We start from the raw sequence: 19,239 nt of genomic DNA on the forward strand, positions 1-19,239 counted from the left end.
ATATATGCATGGGTAGGTATATCCTTCTTTATTTCCAGTTACTTATAATACTAAATTTATACTAATGTGACATTAATTTCTAAATTCATGTCACCTTAGTTATAACCATGAAAAGTATTATAGGAAAAAAAAACCCTATCATTAAAACTTGGATTTTTGTTGTTTAGTCATTTTAAGTTGTGTCTACTATTTATGAACCCATTGGGGGTTTTCTTAGTAGAGATATTGGAATGATTTGCTGTTTCCTTCTCCAGCTCATTTTACAGATGAGGAAACTAAAGCAAACAGAGTTATGTGACTTGCCCAGGGTCACACAGCTAGTGTCTCAGGCCAGATTTGAACTATAGAAAATGAGCTTCCTGACTCCAGACACAGCTCTCTACCTACTCTATTTACTGTGTCACTGTAGTTCTATCCACTATACCACATAGCTGCCACAGTATAACAACTCAGCCTTACCATCATTTAAGTTCAATTTTAAATACCACAAGATCACCAAGTCCTCCTTCCTGAGAGCAGTGCCCTAGGGTCCAGTGCTACTCTTGCTCATATAATGGTAGTCCAGTATGAATTTGAATAATGGTTCCAAAGAGACAATGCAATAGGGAAGCAAATGATTTGGTACAGAAATGAGCACATTCATAACAGAGCTGAAGGTTAATTCCAAGTCATCATTTTATTCTTTCTTTTTAAGCTTTTACTTCACATCAGCAATATTCAACATCTTCCTAGATCATTGCTCTTCTTAAATTGATATCACTCATCATTCAGAGCTACATTTAAGGTATAAGTCTCACTGAATTTTAGGAGCATAAATCTGCTTCTTCTACTCAATGTTAATTTTGTCTTACTATATATTTTTCCCCCATAGATGACTGGAAAGGATAATACACATGGCCTGATTCCTGTTTTAGGTGGCATATATAGTTTCTTTTGAAATTAAGCCTTGAAATATTGATCATAAAGATATATGAGAATTAAGTACTAAAAATAAAATTAATGAGATCAACTTATAAAACTATGCTTATTAGTCACTTGTAATGTCTTCATATACAACTGTAAGGGCAAAAATACAGTTGCTATTCTGATAGCACATCTTTTTAAGAGACAATATGTACAGGCGAATCAAACCATTCCATTAATTTGTATAAGGATTTTTAAATCAGGTACTTAAGCACCTAGATCAATTCCTATCAACACCACTGATGGAATGTAAGAGAGAGCTGTGTCATTTTATTTTTCTACATATAAATCTAATTATAATTTGCCACTCTCTAACCCACAATTAAGATCTGTAGCTGACAGAAAGGTACATGAACATTCTAATTACTAACAGTTTTAATGCAAGTATGCTGCGAGCTATATAATTAAATCATAAATGAAAACTTCCCATTTTCATTTAAGGTTGTATGATTAAGTTATGGGAAGCAAATGTTAATTATTAATTAGGAATTAGAAAAGAAGTAACTGGCTAGTGAGACAGAAAATTAAGAAATATCATTAAGAAATACAACATTAAGTAGCGTATTTTTTATCAAACATAGTTATTTAAGTTGTTTACATTGAAAAGAAAATAAATAATGTAACAATCTCCCTAAATCCACCACATTTTACATTTTCCTAGTGAATATTTTCTATCAAAGTCACTTTTACACTGCACAATTATATTTTGAACCTTTTAAAAAAATTCCTGTAAGAAGTGACAAATGTATAAAGTCTCAATTTAGGACAAGGAAATTATCAGAAATAAACAATGAAGAGTTCCAAAAATCTTAATGCTAGTCACCAAAACATTAATCAGTGAAGCAAAAAATATATTTCTAATAATAGCTCATGAATAGCAGCTGGTTTGCAATGGAGACCTGGCAGGCATTAATTCCAGCATAAATGTATTTTGGTGATGATTTTTACTAGAAAAAAAGCAAAAAAATTCAGCTTTCAAAGATGAGGCAGTATGTCTTTATAATATAATGGCCAATTCTTAGGTAAAAGGGGCAAACCAATGTTAATAATGCTTTGAATGAAGTACATTTTAATGTAAAAACAATAATTGCAAAATCATTTTTACAAAAGAAGAAAGTGTAATATGGCCAAATGCTAGCTATTTAGACAGTCCTGATACAAAAATTATTTTATACTAATAAGTCATTCATAAATTAAGATGTGCTTTTTTTTTTAAAGGATAAAGACTTTTTTTTTAATGAATATGTTGCTTTTATCTTTGGTCTCTATCCTAAAGGGTATATGTTTTGTTTGTCTTCTTGCCTGCTTCTTTGTGTCATAATTGCGTATTGGTCTTCTGGCTAAAGGAAAAGATAATGAGGCCTGAGATATACCCCTCTCTGTTCAACATACATTAAAGAGACAAGATGAAACATAAATTCAAGAAGGCAAGAAAAATATTTTGAAGAACTAGAACAAATTTAAATTAGTGACAAGGGACGGCAGGATGGAGGAAGGAAAAAAGGGGAGATAGAAAACTCTAAGTTTCTCTGCAGAGTGAAGAGAGCCTAGGGCACAAAGTAAAACATGAATGATTCATGGGTTCTTATATGTAGCTAAGATACAATCTTAGCTATAAGGAGACATGACTCCTGCTTGGCCTAAGAGAACCCTGAGCCGCAGCACTGTATGACAGAAAAAGGAGTTTAAGATAGTTTGTTAGACACACTTCAAGAAAGGATCATAAGCCACACAATGGGGAAACTTTTCAATAGTTAACAGGAGCCCTAGGAGCTGTAGATATATGGGGAAGCTGGCCCCCACAATACTCCTGAACTTCTATCACTTGCAGTCCCAGAGAAAGAACTCCTCTTGATGAGATTGCTCCCCATCTTCTGGTTTGACCTAAGATCTGATCTTTCTTCCAGCCAAAAAGCTCATTTATGCATCTCTTCTTTGGGTATATTCTAATGGATATAACTTGTCTGATTTCTATTGGTTGTTTTCTTTAATAAGGAGCAACTTGTCATGGTCTTTTGTGTAATCACTGGTGGGAAGATCACCTAAGGGCTTACCCTCCCACCTGGAGAACAATCAGGCCACTGACTTATTTTTTCATCCACTCCCTAGTATTGTAGCTCCAGGGTACAGATAGTTGAAGGGGGGAAGACAGAGATATTTCTAGCCTGGTACCTATCTACTTTGGAGACTTAGAAACGCCTCAGAGGCCCTGGACCCTGCCTTCTGCCCCTTTCCTCACCTTCTCACCCCTCTATTAGCCTTCCAAGGAGAAGGGAATGTGATGTTGGCATGGTCCTAATCTCTGCAAAAGTAGGCCAGGTTTCAGATCATATTCTAGTCATGCCATCTGTGAACTGCATCTAGATCTTTCTGTGGATTCATTCATATACCTTATACTCATGAAGAGATTTATTTCAAGAGTAGGACCAATTTGGTCTCCAGAGTTCATCAAAGTCTTATTTTCCTCATCTGTAAATAAGGATAAAAATAGTGAAATATCCTTCCTGCAAGGATTGTTTTGAGGCATCTTTAGTTTGGGCATCTTTAAGGGTTATTTAAATATATTTTGACCAGGCTGAAGAAATGGAACAATGAGGTATTTGGACATCAAATATTTTAGTGGAAGTATAAAATATAAATTTAAAGATGACAGGTGGCATTGGGCACTAGTATATGTCCAGGAGACATGACTGAAATGTACTTAAATCAATAAAGCTATTACAAATCTGTGGTCACATAAAATGAGCTAAAGAAACAAACTGATAAATAATCATAAAAAAACTAGATATAATACAATTAATGGTAATATTAAGGATGCAATCCCATGCTCATAAAAAAATCTTATTAGGCTTTTGTTTAGTACAAATTATAAAGGCACAGCTATAGAGATACTGATGAAACTTCCTGACTTCTATAACAGTAGCAAGTGTGTTCTTTTTTCTAGTCAAACCAAGTTCCATTCTTCAGATTATGTTGTTTACTAGTAGTAAAGTATTAGTGTCTTGGTGCTAGCTCCCAAACCATAGGGGGAAGCATCAATAATAGGAAAGTGGTCTTTTTTTTCATTATATTTATTAGCACTGGGAATTCAAAAAGTGCTTGAAATTCAAGAAAGCATCTGCATACACACACATCTAATGCCACAAAGCACTATTTTTAGTCTAATAGATGATAGAGTGGCAAAGAACAGTCATCTTTTATGGAAGAAAAATATAACAGAAATGAAATAGTCTGAGGAGGCTTGAAGTGCTCACATTACTTTTGATTCAGGTATATGCTGTATTTCACAAACCCTATCTTTGGTAAGGAGAATGCTAATTGAATGGATAGCTAGGCAAAAAAGCTACCACTAGGGTTTTTGTTATTTAGTTTTTTATATCACATACTTGAAATATTGCAAAACTACTTTATGAACCTTCCATAAATTCATCAATAATAAGGACTTCAATGATAAAGGACTTTAATACAATATGGTGCTAGACCAAGAATCCTAGAATTTGGTGTCTCCAGGGGAAAAAATCCAATAGGGAAGATACTTAAATTGGAATGTGCATTTAAGAGTGATTAACATAAGCAAACAGGGAAATTTTGTTACTGTCATGTTAAAGTTAATATACACTTTAAAAGTGACTCAGCTACATTTAACATGAGGTTATATTTTCATACGGTCCTTTTTTTAGAGGAAAAGTTCATCTTTATAATTTGAAATGTTCATGTTTGCTAATGAATATTAAGTTCATAATAAAAATTTAAAAAATCATAAGAAAAAGAGTGATGACTGAGTATCATAATAATCCATGATAATCAGTAGAAAGAAATACTTTAAGTTCCCCAAGGGTTGGTGATTGGCACTTTCCTGTTCAAGAATTTAATAAATGGGGGCAGCTAGGTGGCACAGTAGATAGAGCACCAGCCCTGAAGTCAGAAGGATCTGAGTTCAAATCTGGTCTCAGACACTTGACACTTATTAGTTGTGTGGCCCTGAGCAAGTCACTTAATCCCAATTGCCTAAAAAAAACAATAATTTAATAAATGATTGATGAGCTGTAGAAAAATATTGGTAGGAAGGAGTGGCAAATATCTTTCCCCCAGCTAGAAACGTAAGGAATTAGGTGACTGTATACACTAGATGGGAGTATAACTGAAGTATTTTAATGCTATGCACTTGTAAAATTTCATATGGCTATTAAGCTTTCATACCAGTAGTTCACCAGGCAGTCCACTGATTCTAGATCCCTAAGGCTTGGTATCGTCTAATGGAAGATGAGTGACACAACAGAATGGAAATTATGGGGCTGGATGGGTGGTTCATAGGCCCATGACATCAGAGATCCATATTGTACATTAATAACAGATTCTAGCAACAGTAAATTAAAACGTGTCGTCATCCTAAGGAATGTATAGTGGCCTCAATCAGAAAAAAAAAAGCCCTCATGGAAGAATATTGTGGAAGATAATCTTATCAGTTTCAGGTACATTATAATTCTAATATCTCATCCACATGGAAGCTCCTCAAGTATGTGAAGAACACTATTATATTCTGCTTACATCTTTCCTTTTTCTATACTAAACATAGCTGGTTTTCTCAAGTATTTTCATATGAAAATTTCTTAAATGGTACTTGAGAGTTTAAAGTGTAACCAATAGATAGATACAAGTCAGCCATGTAGGGCTCGATATATGAAGTTACTAGTGATTAGAATTGTCCAAAAAAGGAATGGGTTGGCACTCATTCACTTAATCAAAAATAAAGTAAGTCACAATTAAACTATTTTTCCAAATGTGGGTCATGGCCAAATACTTCACTAAGTCTTCTTTTCTTCTGGGACAAAATAAGTGCTTAATAAATGCTTGTTGGCTATTGGGTGACTGTAGGAATATTTTGATTTCTTATTCTTAGTGGTCTTGGCCAAGTTACTAAATCTGGCAGCAGAATATATTTTATATAAACACACATAAAAATCATATCCATCCCCTCTATCAAAATTCATATAATTAGGTCCTTATTCAAAAGACATAGTATTAGTTTTCTTAAGACCATGGAAAATGAAACTACTGTGCACTGTCTTGGGATTGAGTTAAAAGTAGAAGACATAAGAAAACTTGGTGATTTTCTGAACCAAGGATTCAGAAAATAGATTGAAATCCCTTAGAACTCTATATTTTAAGAAAATGGCAGCCTGAATACTTCTACTTCATAAAGCAAAAGATTTAGTATTTGAAGTAAATTTGAGGAATTATTAAGTATAAGTCACCTCTACTCTTGGTTTTAATGTCTTCACTTGTAAAACCAATGATTTCTAAGATCCCTTTCTAGTGCTAACCTTCTTTGAAGCCACTGGACCAGGTCTAGGTCTAAACAAACAAGCAGAATAGGAGAGAAATACTTCTATTGACTTGGTGTTTCTGAAACCCTTAAAGATCTAATATTTATCTACCATATCATGATTCATCAATCCAACTGACCACATAATTCATCATTAAGAGGCTATACACAACTACAATTCATCCTACAATTATCAGCTTTGAGGAGCTCTTGTAGCTCCAACCAGTTATTTGCAAAAGAGCTAAACCCTTGCATGTATGTTAATATCAACACCATCACTTCTTGAGGGTGCTACCATATTCTGACCTTTCTCTTTAGCAATATCAAACAGGCATTTCTGAGCTACTGTAAATAAGTCTTTAAAAATTTGTCAGGTGTATTTATTATATTCACTGCGCACAGCAGAAAAGGGGCACATTTCATGAACGTTTCAGCGATTCCTGGTAAATTTCTTTGATGACTTCTTTGAAACTATACTTTCCATCATTTCCTAAAATGATCACTTGTTAGTATGTGGAACATTTACTGCTCTCTCTTTCTCTGAATAAAATTTCTACATAATATGTGAGAACAATTTAAACTACATTAGGGTGAATCTAAAGTAATGCTATCAATTGAAAATTCTAAGTGGTCATCAACTCTTCTAAGGCTTCAATTTCTTCACCCCTCCTACTTCAGTCATTTGTTCACAAACTGCACTCCTGAAGTGACCAAAAATATAAATGTAATGAAAGGAAAAGTAAAAATTTGTATTGGAATAGGTATACTAAAAGATCAACTAACATATATTATGAATAGATCCCATAATTATATTTCACTTCCAATTAAAGTCATATTAGCTTCTTCAAATAAATTATTAGGTAAAAATCTTACTGTTTGAGGAATAGCTATACATATTTTTTGGTTGCAGATTTTTGGAATTTCTATTTTATCACTTTAACATCAATATTCTTACTATAATCAAGTTTTAGATTTGTGTTTCTAGAAATGTGTGCAGTTGAGAGCTGTGTAATATGTCTGCCTAGATAATAAGCCTGAACAATTTAAATAATAAGGTCTAGGAAAGGTCACCACTTACTTAGATGCTCAAGGCCTGCAGAGGCCTTGTCTTTGCAATAAGATTGGCGAGTTATCATTTTCAGTGCCTGGATAGAGGGGAGAGTAAATTAATATCCAGCCTAGAAACCTCATCAAAGACTGGGAAAAATTGACAGAGGCATGATCTAAGAATCAAAAGAATCAACAGTAAAATAATAACCATGCATTTTCATGCAAGTGATACAGTCTCAATGAACTGTTCTTTACCATGCTCCTCAGTGTTGCCTCATAGCCCTATGAATCACTTTTGTATTTAATATTTTCCCCAGCATAACTACTTATCAATTAGCATTGCAATGTCTTAATTTAATTATATATAGGAGGTATATTATTTTGTTTAATATAAGTAATTAAAACAGAAAATTATTTTAAAAAATTTTAAAAAAAATTTTGCATATGCTTAGGTTGTTCACTAAATTAAAAAAAATAAACATTACATGCAAATATACATCATATACATGTCTCTCCATACGTATTTAAACACCACAACAGATTATTATAACTATTCTCAAACTTTACCACATGTAAAATTCTTACACACATTTGAAGAACAGTACCTTTGAGACTCTATCAAGTTATCTCCCTTTTAAAAACTTTTTTGGTTTAGACAAAAGGGAAAAAAAATTCTCCTATATGAAATGTTCAATCAACCCAAGCTTTTTCAGGTTGAGAGACTCATTTAAATCAGCAATTTTCAAATATATTAAGTCTCAGGACTCCTTTCCATTTTTAAAAATTATTGAGAACCTCTGAAAGAGCTTTTGGTTATGATTTCTATAAATATTTACCATATTAGAAATTAAAATGACTTAGTTTTATTATGAAAATAGTTTTGGATTTGTGGACACCATGAAAGTGCTCAGAGACCCTCAGCTAATCTAGAGTTACCTTGTATCTATTATTGTTCATCCTTTTCCCACGTACATGGAGAATTCTCTGGCAAGATTATGAAAAAGCACAGACAGCATTAGTGGCCTGTTAGGTTACTTTTAATGAGGAACTAAGGTCACAAGGTATATAAAGGAATAAAATTAAAGGCTTTATTTTCTTTTTAATATTTAATGGGTCAAATCTTTTTAAAGTTTGGTCTTTGTAGAAATCTTTAAGTGATAATAAAATTTTGTAATGTATATTATATAGACTATTCCAAATAAACATCCCACAATTTACTAAAAATACACCTTATGTTATACAATTAATGTATACCTTTAAAAAGGCACACCTAAATTGATTTTGGCAAATCAATAACATTTCAAACTAATTTAGATGAAAAATATATTAAGTAATATAATAGTGATTCATGATATAAATAATTATCACCTCAGCTGTTTTTGTAAGTTAAGATCTTCATATGTTGAATTTTCTCAAGATGGGACAAATGAAATTACTTTTAACATTAAATTTTGTATGCTGACTGAAATATACATTTTATATGTGGCACCAAGTATTTGAAAAAGGTTATTTTTCAGTCAAATTTAACTGGTGAGCTGTAATACTCTAGGAAAAAAATAATAATTTAGGTGAGTAATTCATAGATCCTAAAATTCAGGTAAAGTTTAAGCTTCCAAAAATAAAGTGCCTGTTTATGGCTTTTGTTTTAAAATCAGAATTATTTCTTAGCATAAGTTACTCCATCACTGAGGTATCTAAATTCTTTTTACATTATTTCCCCCAAGTGTAGCATTTAATTTTCATCATTCAAAATAATGATAACCTGAAAACTGAAGAAATGAAAAAAACAAGGTGGCCTAAAGACGTGGGACTAATGTTGATACACTTGCCACCTCTTCTGTTTCTAGAGTTGGTCACAGAATGTAAGACCTAATATAACCAAAACCAAAAGATTGGATAATATGTTTATTGGCCTGTTTTCTTTTTTAAAACTTTCCCCCCCTGAAGACAGCTTGAGGTTGTAATGTACAACAGGTGCTAGTCTCCTCTGAAAATCTACCTACTTAGGTATTTTCCTTGACTCCTCACTATCTTTCACTCTCCATTTACAAACTGTTGCCTTTTGATTTTGCTATCGATTTCAGTTTTGCAACGTACCTCAAATAACAACCTCTACTCTCTTCTGATACAGCCACCACCCTGGTAGAGGCCCCTATCACCTTAGTGTGCAATACCTTGCTGGCTGGTCTGCCTGCCACAAATCTCTTTCTTCATTCCATACCATTCTCCACTCAGCCATCAAACTGAATTTCCTAAATCATAGGTCTGACTCTAAACACAATATTCTTTGTTTGGCGTTTGAAGTCCTTTATAATCTAGGCCCCCTTCTACACCTCCACCTTTCTGGTTTTCTCATGTCTTACCCCTGCCATAGAAGCTTTGATCCAGTGACACTGGCCTCCTTGCTGTTCCACAAACAAGAGATTCCATCTCTTGACTCAGAGCATCTTCATTGGCTGTTTCCCATACCTAAAATTTTTCTCCCTTTACATCTCTGTCTCCTGGCTTCCCTAGATTTCTTCAAGTCCCAACCAAAACACCATCCTCTACAGAAAGCCTTCCCAACTCCTCTTAATTCTAGTGCCTTCCCTCTGTTGATTATTTTCTATTTATTCTGTATATGGCATCTTTATTATTGTCTCCCCCATTAGATTAAGAGTTCTTAAGTTGAGGGACTATTTTTTTTTTTTGTATCCCTAGTGCTTAGCTCAAAGCCAGGCATATAAAAGCTGCTTAATAAATGGTGATGGACCATCTAGTGCCCAGCATCATGGAAATTTGTCAAGTTTGTTTTGTGGAAATATTTCTCCTGATCTTTTGGGGTACAATTTTATGATGATTATACTTAAATACATAAAAACAATCAATGTACACTACATAATATGCACTAGAAAGAGAAATGCATATTAAAAGCAGATAAAATTCACAAAGTACTGTCTGTTACATGATTAACTTTTAAAATAGCAAACTAGTTTCTGGCATAGCTTCACAATATCACATATACTACTCTAATCACAGTATTTAATGAGATGACAGTATTTATTTACTGCTATATTTTCCCCAAATAATACTGAAAAAACCTTATGTGGAGCTATAGGTTTAGTGTGCTCACATAGTCTCTCAGATACATACATATATACACATATATATATATATATACATATATATATATAATATGTGTGTGTGTATATATATATATATCATATATTTGCTTGACATTGAATAACTACTGAAATTACCTGTTAAATTAAAAAAAAACAGAGTAACTCTTACCAAGTAGCCCTCTGTGTACTGAAAATGCACTCTGGAATTCTCTTCTGCTGTTGGACTCAAAGGCTTCGGGTCAGACATTGACCTCTGCATCATTTTTGCAGTCTTTGGGCTTGCTGGTGGAACCTTTGCCATGTCTGGGTGCAATATTTTCTGAGGGCTGATATCATCAGTGATGGGTTTTTCATAAGGTACAAAGGCTGATTCTAAGGCTTTGCCTGGTGAAATTGGAGAAATGGGTGAATAAAGGACCTTTGGGGATTTTGGTGGGGATGGTACTAGCTGTAGTGTGGAATCTGCCCGAAGATGAGACGAATAACCTATTTCTAAAGGTGTTGGACGTTTCTTGTCTTTGGGTGAAGATGTGGCACTCAAATACTGAGGACTCTGTGCATCGGGGTCCGCCTCTGTTTGACATCCTAAACTTCCACCTTTATATGTCTTTTCAGGAGCTGAAATGTGTTTGATTATTTCAACTTTTGCATCCACTCGAGCACGTACGGAAGGTGTTCTTATGGTCCCAACTGGTTCAGTCTGCACTGATATTTCTGCCACTGTTTGGACTGCTATACTAGACACCTTGGAAAGGGGTTTAGTCTTGTCAATTTCAGGTGTGCCATCACTATATTTCCCAGGACGTGATTTTCTCCGTGATCTACTGGGCATATCCCACTCATCCTGATCTTCATCATCAGTCTGGACACTGGTATCCACACTCTTTTTACTTCTCCTTCTCCGATTGGTATAACTTCTATCTGCTCCATCTTCATCATCAGTTTGTACTCCACTGTCTACTATTTTTTTAAAACACCGGGGATCTTCACCCCCAGTTTCATCAAGCTCATCATACTGGCCACGCAGCTTAGCTCCAGAAGTCCTCTTTTTAAGTTGCTTTTCATCCTTCACAACAACATCAGTTAGAGGCATATCAGAAACAGTAGTCAGTATGCCAGGTGGAGCAATGTATTGAGTAACACCATCGGATTGAACCGTGTACCAACCTTGGCTCTGCGGGATTTCAATGGCCACTACAGCTGAAGCTGTGGTGGTGACATCTTCAGTGGACCAAAACTGGCTTCTCTCTACTGCTGGATACTGACCTTCAAGAATTGCTTGTTCGGCAGTAGTTTGTGGTGAGGATGTTCCAGAAGGATCATAGTTATATTGGTAGATCTGGCGGATCTTTTGCTCTTCTAGCTGCTGGTGAAGCTGCTGCTGAAGCTGCTGGATTTGCTCGAGCTGTAGTTGTTGCTGCGCCAATGTTTCCTGCCTCATCATAAACTGAGCTTGCCTCTCTTCTTCCTGCTGTAAGAGGAGGTGCTGCTTCATAGATTGCAGTTCTTCCAGTTTCTTTTGAACCATAAACTTCTCCTGCTCTCGGAATCTTTGTATTTCCTGTCGTTCCCACTCCAACTCCTCGGCAAAGCGCTGCTGCTTAATTTTCTCAAGTTCCAGGAGCTCCCGTTCCAAATCAAGCTGCTGCTGCTTCTCTTCTTCAGTCCCAACGACAAGAGCACTGTCATCTCCCAGGACTTCAGGAAACACCTCAGATGCTGTGGTCAAAGTGGGAATCACTTCAATGGCCTCGGCAGTGAGACTTTCTGCAGCCAGTGTTTGCAAGCTTGTTTCAATATCTATAGCAGCCACAGAACCATCCTTGTCAGATGCTCCCGTTGTTAGGAAACCATATGATCTAGGTAACGGCTGGGTCTGCTGCAAAGCTGTTATTGCGTCAGTTGTATGAATGCCAGACAAATCTCTCACAGTGGTGCTGAAAATAGAGCCAGGCTGAGTAGTGATAGCAAATGTAGAAGGGATTGGAGTTGCTACCGAAGAATAGACTACACCATTAGAAGCTCTCAAAACACTGCCCATGCCATATGGGGATCCTGGTGGAGGGGTCATTCTTGCTGTTGAATACTGTGGTGCACTAATCCCAGTGCCTGAAATAACTTGTCGAGTCTCAGGATAGGGACCTGTGGTCTTGCTTGAATAATCCATTACCTCACCTGAAATACAGGGTAGAGTTATAGTCCAGTTCCAAGAAAGAATGGTGCTTTCTGCGTCTGAAAGCCCTCTCATCTTGATGAATATAACGGAGAGAACTGCATGCAAATCCACAGTTTAGCCTACTTATATGCGGATAGAAAGCAATGTTGAACATGCAGGCACATGCAGGCAATTTGGGCAGAACATAAGTAAAATGAGGAAATTTAAAAAAAAATGTAAGTGTACTCCACAATATGCTGCCATACCATTGAAAAGAAAGGGAAAAAAAACATAATGGGAAAAGAAGGTAAAAATTTCATCCTGAAATGAGATGAGCGACCCCATAATGATATTTCAAAGAAAGATCGGCTGCCATGTCATACTGACCTGTAGTTATTCTTCCAGAAGTTAGATCTACTGCTGTATCAGCCCCTCCAGTATAATCAAAGGTATTCTTACTCTTATAAAGAAAAACTCCAGTGTCTGCTAAGTTTGTGTCAGACATGGAAGGCTTCATGCCTCCAATTCCTCTATAACCATACGGTCCTGACCGATCATACTGGTAGTGATCATCCCTGTAACCAAAACGATCTTCTGGAAGAGTGGTTGCAGGCTGTTGTGTTGTACAGCTTCTTCCAAATGGTAACTTATAAACAACATCGCAGCAAACCGCTCTTCTCCCTGCAGTCAAATCCACTGGTTTCTCATCATCTTCTATGACAGTAGTCACCACACCTGAAGTAGACTCATCCACTGTGACTACAGTTCGGTGAGACTTTGTAGTGCTGAGATCCACTGCACCACCATCTTGAGGCCCCTGAGATGTGGAGAGATCAGCCCATCCATTTGTAACACTAGGTGGAGATGCAGTGATAGGTTTGGTGGTAGGCAGTGTTACTGCATGGGCAGCAGTACTTAGAGATAAGTTTATTGGTGCTTCCTCCCTTAGTGTGGGGAAGACTGGGACACTTGTTTTTCTGTACATAGGCTCAGTATGTTTTGATGTTGTTAACTGAAGTGGTGTCATCATAGAATGATCTGCCCCAACCAAGCTTTCTGTGCTTGTGGTATAACTTATGCTAGTTGTACATGTCACAACAGCCATAGTTTCTGTGACCAGGGCTAGTGGTGTCACTACCGATGATGTTGCACTGAGGTTTATGATAGCAGGTTTAACTGTGCTGATTTGTCTGCCATAAGCCTCACTTGCTGTGGTCTGCCTTCTCACATCCATCGGAGCAGCAGACAGATCCATGCAGCTTCCAAGTATTTCACCACCAACCTTTGGTACTGTACGTAGATCAATAACATCCCCAAAGAGTTGAAACTTTCCATTTTCTTTATAGCTTGGTTTCTCTAACGCTAAGGGTTCTTGAGGCATGGGCTCTGGAGGAATCGTTATAGAAACACTACTTGAATCAACACTAGGAATTGTGCTGTCTACTGATGAAACCACAGTTTTGGTCACTTTACTCGATAGTAATGGAGTTACTGAATCTGGGACTATATGGAACGGAGACTGTGTCACGACTGGGGCAGCATACAGAGTCTGTAAAGCACCTGAGGAATACAGGCTCTTATCTGATATGCTCTGAACCTCCACACTTGTCACAGGAAGAACTGTAGTAAATACAGGCTCCAGAGAAACCAGTTCCTTAGAAGGTGATCCCAAAGGCCAGCTGGTCACTGCCTGACTAGTTAAAGAATCTGTTGGAGTTCCTGGTTCAGAAGGCAATGTTATAACAACATAAGTCTCCATCAATGATTTGGAAAACCTCGGTGACGACTTGTTGGAATGTGGAGACAAGGGGGATGTAGGGGATGGCAGTTTGTAATCGGCTGAAGTCACTAAATTCAATGTCATACTGGAAGTTAAGGATAAACCTGTTGGTTTGGGATGTGTATCCACTGGCATCTGTGTAGTTATTGGAGGCTGAGGGATGGCTGGTTTAGGAGCAATTGGAGGTTTGATTCCCTCAACAGACCTGTGAGTAAATACAAGTCCTGATGGAATTAAAGACGGCTTAGGTGGAACAGGAGGTGGTGCAGGAGTGTATGCTTTTGTTACAGGTATCACATTGTTCCTTGGGATAGCAGCAGACTCCACAGGAGCAACAGTGTCAACTGAAGGTACAACAGCAGCTGATGTCACTGCAGGAGCTTTCAAAGACTTCTTCTTAGGATAAATAGCAGGTTTAGGAGGAGTTGGTGGGGGAAGTGGAGGAGGTGGTGGAGGAGGAGGAGGAGGGGGAGGAGGAGAGGGGGAGGAAGAGGAGCAGGCGGGGGTTGGGCAGATGAATCCAAAGAATAACTTCTCCAAAGAAGAGGTGCTCTAGGTGTCACAGCAGGAACTGAAGAAGTCAAAGATGGCAATTGTGATACAGTATCTGTCACCTCTCTAGACATAGAAGAAATTGTTGACATTTGATCACTAACTGGAACTGCAGTGGTACTTGGAGGTGGTTGAGCAGACACCGAATCTACAGAGCTAATTCTACGTAGTGAAGGTACAGGTGCCTTACTTTTATCTTTGTAAGTTTCCAGCATGACACCATTTCCATTTTTACTCTTAGTTTTCCTTACTGTGTCTTCTTTTTCAGACACAGATGAATCAACAGAAAAAGAGTCAGAAATAGACTGCTTCGGTTTGGCTTCTTCAGGTACTGTGACAGACAGTGGAAGATCAGGAAGAGAAATTGCGACATGATCAACAATTGTTTTAGGAGGGGGTTGGGCAGTCTGATCTAAAGATACAACTATTCCTGAATACACTTTTGTGTCTACTGGAAAGGGAGGTAATGATGGAATCTTTTCAGAATCCTGAAATTTAGCTAGTTGGTCCACCGTATCTGTAAAAACTGCAGTTGTGGTTTCTGGTGCAGTAATAGGTGAGGAGCTATCTGTTGTACAAACTGATGAAATAGATGATGTAAGAGAAGGCGTGTCGGATGGTGGCACAGATGTTGCACTTTCTGAGGGCTCAGAGTATGCTAAAATTGATGATTCATGGGCAATTATCTCTTGAATTTCTCTGGTATAATCAGTTATATATTCATCCTCTATTTCCTCTGGCGAAAAGTGCTGTGTTATTTTCACGTCTGGGATAGAAAGTGTCGCACTACTAGTTGAGTCTGTGAGTGAGGCTCCTGAGAGAATACTAGATGTCAGTGAGGTATCAGGCATCCTGTCAAAGTCTACTGTAGGCTCTGTTATATCATGCTCAGTGGCTGGTTGAGTTGGACTAGACCCTGGGGTTAGCTGCATTTGTTGTCTCTTCATGAGTTCCTCATAGGCTGCATCTGCATCTAATAACTGTTTTTCTTCACTTGTTGATGTTACCATAGTACCTAGATCCACAATTTCATGACTCTCAGGGATGATAAATGAGCTTGATACAATATCTTCTTGAGGCACCATAGAGTGTAAGCTCTCTAGCTCATAAAATTCTTTCTGCAAATCTGAGATTTTCTGCATAGGATCTTCATAGGTTTCCTCTGGAAGTCTCATTTTTCTCTCTCTCCCTCCTGGCTGAATAAATTCACTACCTTCATCTTGTCTTGTTAATAGACTGCTATCAACAGCAACATTGTATGTATCTTCTACCAGAGATTCATAAATATAATCCTCTATTAGCATTCCACCATATAATGGCTCCTTCTCAAACACTTCATCTTTTTCTGTTGAAACTGGAAATGCTTTTGATTTGTGGGATTTATGCATCATTTCTTCATACATTTCCTCAGCACTTTTTAATACCTTTTGGCCACCTTCTTTTTGAATTGCAATAGATTGTTCATCTGTTGGAGAATATAAAGAAACAGCTGTGGGCAATTTATAAACTTTTTGCACTTCTATTATTTTTTCTGGGCTAATTTCAAACCCTTCTGGGTCTGATTCTATGCTTGGTGAATATTCAGAGCAAGAGGATCTATGCAACTCCTCCATCTCTGCAGCCTGACGTAATTCTTCTGTAGGAGATGCATCTTCAATTGGAGAGAGATTGCTGGGTGGTGTTTTTGGCCTTTCTCTTCTTCTTTGAGCCCGAAGTTCATCTTTGTCCTTCTTTGATTTTTTACTGGAACTCTTTCTTTGCTGCTGTTCTAATTCACGTTGTTTTTCTTGCTCTTTTAATAATTCTTCTTCTTCCCTCATCTCTTCTTCTTCTGAAGAATCTTCAATAGTAGGAAGAAGAGGGCCATGTGATCGGTGTCTAGATTTACGCTGCTTGCTCTCTCCCTTTTTGTGGCTAGGACTACTGTCACTATCCTCATCGAGAGATGACACTGATGTGGGAGATGTGCCAGGTGTGAAACTGGAAGCATGCAGACTAGATGATCCTTCTCCTCGTGATCTATCTTCTGGTGAATCAGTAAGACTTTCCATTTCAAGTTCTGGTTCTTCATCAAAATATAAACTTGCTTTCTTTTGCACAGAGTCTTCAGGGTATTTATCAGTGACTGTGCTATTTAATTCAATGGTTTTGAACCTTCTAAGACCTCCTCCACCAGTAACAGTGAGTTCTTCACTCTCCTGACTTTTGGTTTCTCTATATTTTAGTTCTGGGCTCTCATCAAATGTCTCATCATCTTCATCATGCCAGGAATGGCGTCTCCCTGCATCTTCATCAAAGCTGGTACTACTTTTTCTGGTGAGTCGCCTATGCTTCCCAATTAGCCCTTTCCCCTTGCCTTTTGTTTCTTCCTTCTTCTGGCTCTCACTAATACTGATTTCTTTGAGTTGTTTCCTGATGAAATCATCATCATCTGAACCAGAGACATCTTCATCAGCACTCATTTCTATGATCTGTTTTCTAATGAAGTCTTCATCATCACCTGATGCTTGACTATCTTCCTGCTTATACTCATCGCTGCTTGATGAACCAATACTAGTTCTTCTTTTCCTTCTTGAGACAGGGGAGTTTTCACTTTCACTGCTGTCTTCTAGTGAATCATAACGCTGCCTTCTAGCCATCACATCATCTACAAAGTCAGCTTTTTCTCTGAGGGCCTTTATGGAAGGAATATTTTCTTTATCACCTTTTACAAGGATATCTTTCTTTTCTTCTTGAACTTCCTTGAGCTCTTCTTCTTCTTCTTCTGAACTATAAGATTCCAGTATGACAGGAAAATCCTTGGTTTTCTGTTCATCTCTGGGCTGCTCAGAAAGCCCACCATATAATTCTTTTTTCTTTTCTGATTTTTCTTCAACAAGTGAATTCACTTGAGCTTCCAAAATGGACAGAACAGTACTTTCTAACTTTGCTAGATCTGAAGGACTTGTAGGACTACTTTCTTGAGAATGAGAATCTTTTTTGAGTTCTTGTGGCAAATCCTTTTCATCACCTGGGATAAGACTTGGAATTTCACCAAGGGAACCTGATATTCCATCAGAAGAATATCCTGTGTCACTCAGACCTTGAGGGCTTTTCTGTTGCTGAGAACTTGATGTATCTGATTTGTCCTCTTCCTTTTCCTAGGGAAAAAAAAAGATATATCAAAACTTAATATTATTAAATTACTATATTTATTATCTCTATGACCTCCAACTAACTCATTTCAGAAATACATAAGAATACTCATGAGAATTGCAATTAAATTATCAGCCAATGTAAAGAAAATATTGATTATCCAAAAAGTTAAAAAATCATAAATAATTATAAAACATATTTCAAAAATGATACTGACATAGAAGTTTTCTGTTTATAAAAACAACCCTTTATATTTTTGTCACATATATCATTTGATGATAACTTTTCCTACTGGAGATTAATTACTTATGAAAAAATAATTTACAAGTCAATTATGTTGACATTTTACTATTTTGTGTAAAAATATGATTGCATTTCAATTTTAGTTCAAATAACCCTTTCATTTCAAAGATTAATAAATGAAAACCTAGAGAGGAGAATTGGCTTGCCAAGGTCCAATAGACAGTAGAGATGAGAGTCAGGGTTTTGATTTTAGTACTCTCATTCCAAATTCAGTGTCTTTTTGTGTGAGTGTGTGTTAGGATACTGCCTCTTTGCATATATATATGGAAGTATATTCAGAGTATTTATTTAACAGTATGTTCAAGATTCTCAACTAGAATTGTTCCATAGTTTTGCAGCATTACTTAGAGTCAGAAAATCAGAGTTTTGGCATTGGCTCTGTAAGTTATTAATTGATTAGGGGTCATGGGAGTTGTAGTGAAATGAAATCTCAAAATGTTTTAATAATGAGACATAGCAGCAAAAAAAGCTTATTTAATCTTAGATTGCATAAAGAGAAAGCCAAGTTGCCCAAACAGAGGAAACATGAATATCTGTCAGGGTATTGCACAGGGACTTCTCATTCCCAAACAGGTTAAATTATTCGATATCTGGGGTTCCCCAATTGAGAGTTTCTATGATTCTGAGCTTGATCTTGGTCAAGTCAATAAACTTCTTTGTCCCCAATTATAAAATAGGTGTAAAGATATTGCCTTGCTTACCTCACAGGATATAATGAAAAGAAAATGAGAAATATAGGTATGGTAAAATGCATTTAAATCTGCAAAGTCCTTTGAAACGATGTTGTTTTTACTGTGGCCTATTGAACCTAATAAAAGTGGAACTGGAAGCCTATGTTCCCCAGTATCAAATATTTCCTTCAACTTGCCAA

General features: G+C 36.7%; 2 protein-coding genes across 2 annotated transcripts in view; both read right to left on the reverse strand.

The window, feature by feature from the left end:
* LOC144455897 (protein piccolo-like) overlaps positions 1–14,759 on the reverse strand; it is a 79,759-nt gene extending 65,000 nt beyond the window's left edge. The window contains exons 1-2 of the mRNA XM_078150014.1: positions 12,986–14,759; positions 10,613–12,618 (exon numbers count right to left, since the gene is read on the reverse strand). Of these exons, the coding sequence (XP_078006140.1) occupies positions 10,613–12,618; positions 12,986–14,513 (3,534 nt within the window). The 5' untranslated portion in view covers positions 14,514–14,759. The remainder of the gene's footprint in view (positions 1–10,612; positions 12,619–12,985) is intronic.
* Positions 14,759–19,239, reverse strand: part of LOC144457453 (protein piccolo-like) — a 152,399-nt gene continuing 147,918 nt past the window's right edge. The window contains exon 3 of the mRNA XM_078154589.1: positions 14,759–18,070. Within this exon, the coding sequence (XP_078010715.1) occupies positions 14,762–18,070 (3,309 nt within the window). The 3' untranslated portion in view covers positions 14,759–14,761. The remainder of the gene's footprint in view (positions 18,071–19,239) is intronic.

This window comes from Phascolarctos cinereus, unplaced genomic scaffold, assembly GCF_003287225.1.
Source record: "Phascolarctos cinereus isolate Bilbo 61053 unplaced genomic scaffold, phaCin_HiC Scaffold_1;HRSCAF=81, whole genome shotgun sequence".
Classification (NCBI taxonomy): Eukaryota; Metazoa; Chordata; class Mammalia; order Diprotodontia; family Phascolarctidae; genus Phascolarctos; species Phascolarctos cinereus.